This window comes from Pygoscelis adeliae, unplaced genomic scaffold (assembly GCF_000699105.1).
Source record: "Pygoscelis adeliae isolate BGI_AS28 unplaced genomic scaffold, ASM69910v1 Scaffold286, whole genome shotgun sequence".
Classification (NCBI taxonomy): domain Eukaryota; kingdom Metazoa; phylum Chordata; class Aves; order Sphenisciformes; family Spheniscidae; genus Pygoscelis; species Pygoscelis adeliae.
The window spans coordinates 9072891-9075677 of record NW_008825076.1 but is presented as its reverse complement, the minus strand read 5'-3'; the positions used below and the strand labels follow the sequence as shown (position 1 = coordinate 9075677).

Below are 2787 nucleotides of genomic sequence, written 5' to 3'. Positions count from 1 at the left end.
TGCAGCCCTTACGCATCTCTTGCAAGTGTATGTGCGTCGGTGTCCCAGGGAAGAGCATCCTTCTAGGAGGAAGAGCTGGAAATCAGCCAGAAGAGAAAAGAAAAAAACCAAACAAACCACCAGCTATTATCCCTTCCCAGAGGCAGGTGAGAGGGAGAGAGAGAAAGGAGTTTAGGGGAATGAAGCTGGAGGATCCAGAAACTCAGAGAGGAAAAGTTGCCCTGAAGGGAGACTCTGCGTGCTAGAGCCTGAGCTCTGCTCTACAATGGGATTTCTGGTGTCTAAAAGAAACCTCCTCCTCCTGCTCTGTGCCAGCGTCTTCCCTGGTAAGTTTGAGAAAGCTTCTCTACCCCTGCTCTGCTCTCTAGCTCTTTTCTCCCTTATCCCTCGCAAAGGCATGCTGCAAAGACCGGTCCCTGTCAACAAGGAGTTTCCCCCCTCTTGCATCCTCCTGCCCCATCATTGCAGGTCCCCTAAATATCAGCCTCAGCTGAGCAACGCTTTGCTTTTATTTTCTGCTCCTTGCCTGACTTGATGGGGAAAGGGTTAAAGCTGCGGTGGGAAAGGGGACAGGAGGGAGAATACAGGCAGGGGCTCAGCATCCTGCTTCTTGCCTGGGTTTTTCTTCCCTGGGCAAAGTGTGTTAATGTGTCTCCGGGCTACAGCTCCGGCTGGGGAGAGCGCAGCCAGAGCTCAGCTAATGCTTCCCTTTGTATAATCCAGGACAGCTAAAGACTAAGTAGGAGCCATATTCCACGAGAGATGCAGGGAGAGCCCCCGGCTCCCTCTCCCTGCCATCCGTCTGTGGTAGAGGATGCATCTGCGTGCAGCTGGCACAGGAGCGCAGCTCCCCCGGCAGCCCCCTGGAAGAAAGGTGGCTTTAATTTCTAATAACCAACAGGCACCTCTGACGGTTCCTGCAATGTATGTGCAGGGTCAGGGCTGCTCCTTGCAGCCTCCAACTTTTAAAGTCGTTCTTGAGGGAAACTGCACTCTTGTTACCCAGTTTGTGTTCTCCCCCATCCTCTTCCTTCACCCATCAATTTTGTGAAAGACCAGCTATAAAAGTTAGTTTGAAGAGCTGAATTTCAGTCTGCTTTTTTTTTTTCTGATGCATTTGATGCCAGTTTTTATGTGTAAATCTGATCCAAAATCCCTATCTCCCAGCAGGAGGCTGCTTTTTCCTTTTTGTCTTGCCCTTCTGGCATCACTATTTCCTGCTCTCAGACTCCAGTGCTAGAAACTTGTTGCAAAGTGGCCATAAAAATTAAACCAGATTCAGGGGAGAATGGCCCATGGAGTGTTTTTCAAATGGTTTTACTGATGCCCCCACTTTCTGCAGACCAATCCTGCTCTGCAATAGAAACCCTACTTTGGGAATTGGCCACGGTGGGTGAATAGAGTGATAAATACATGGCAATGCCTGGGGTAGCAGGGAAGCAAGTCACCAGGGTGGCATCACCCTCCCATGTGTCCCTACTTGCCCATCACTGGGGTTTAGCCTGGGGATCCCCCTGAGAGAAGGCTCCAGCTACGCCGGCGCTTGGAGCTGCACGCGTTTCACACCACCGTGCCCCATTGCCTTCCCCACAGCCTTCGGTCACGTGGAAACCCGAGCCCATGCGGAGGAGCGTCTCCTAAAGAAACTCTTCTCTGGCTATAACAAGTGGTCCCGCCCCGTCGCCAACATTTCCGATGTGGTCCTCGTCCGCTTCGGCTTGTCCATTGCCCAGCTCATCGATGTTGTAAGTACAACCTCTTTGTGCAACAAGCGGCCAAAGTTAACCGGGTCGGGGCTTGGGGAGAGGCTTCTGGTGCATGTGGGTGGGTTTTACTGGATGACCCAGGGCCCGGTTGAGAAGACTTTGCTCTCAGCAGAGAAGAGTTATCACGCAGACAGCTCTGCTGGGACGAGGGATGACTCATGTGAGTAGCTGGTCATCAAAGTGGATCCTTTATTCTTCATTTAGTACAGGCAAAATCCCAAATTCCTTAACAAAACCCGTGGGAGTGGTCACAGCAGAGCAGTGGAGCAACTGGTATAAATGCCAGAGAGTCCTGGCTAAGGAAAAAAACAAATAGCTGATTTGGAATTTGAGCCATAATTATTAATGCTAATTTACACAAGCTAATAGGAGCAGTAGTTTACGCATCTCTGGAAGATAGCTTGCCTGAAGAGCTTTCTGCAAATGAAAGTTTTGAGGGTTTTTAGCTAATCTGGCAGATATTAACAAGAAAATTGTTTCTCCATGTTTGTTCAAATAGAAGTTCAACGTGTGCAAACTGCATATGCTATGTACAAAACGGCGTGGTTTGCACTCTGGACTGATGCGCACTGAAATGGTGTTTAAAGGATTGCTCTATCACAGTGTGTTGGGGTCAAGTGTCGAATCCAAAGGAGATCCCTGCAGGGCTGCAGATGTTAAGCACATACACAGGCTTTCTAGCTTGTGCAGATGTTGCTCCCGCATGCTTCTGTCTCCTGTCCCTGTTTGCAGGCAACACTTCCCAGGACAGTGTATTTGTGTAGATGCACATCTCTTGAACAAGTATCGGCCTGGCTTTCAGAGGCTCTCTGTCACTTTTTACTGTATTCGTGTGGCAGAGTAAAAGGGGTGGTAATGGAAAGTGTAATGCAACTTAAAGACATTACTGGTGTGGGACAATCATAGAATCATAGAATCATAGAATCATTAAGGTTGGAAGAGACCTCCAAGATCATCGAGTCCAACCGTCAACCCAACACCACCATGCCCACTAAACCATGTCCCTAAGCGCCTCATCTAC

The 2787-nt window shown here is 49.3% G+C and overlaps 1 protein-coding gene across 1 annotated transcript in view; it reads left to right on the top strand.

Annotated features, from left to right (window-relative positions):
- Positions 1 to 262: 262 nt before the first annotated feature.
- The window catches only part of CHRNA4 (cholinergic receptor, nicotinic, alpha 4 (neuronal)), a 22756-nt gene continuing 20231 nt past the window's right edge, over positions 263 to 2787 (top strand). The window contains exons 1-2 of the mRNA XM_009326815.1: positions 263 to 326; positions 1594 to 1745. Of these exons, the coding sequence (XP_009325090.1) occupies positions 266 to 326; positions 1594 to 1745 (213 nt within the window). The 5' untranslated portion in view covers positions 263 to 265. The remainder of the gene's footprint in view (positions 327 to 1593; positions 1746 to 2787) is intronic.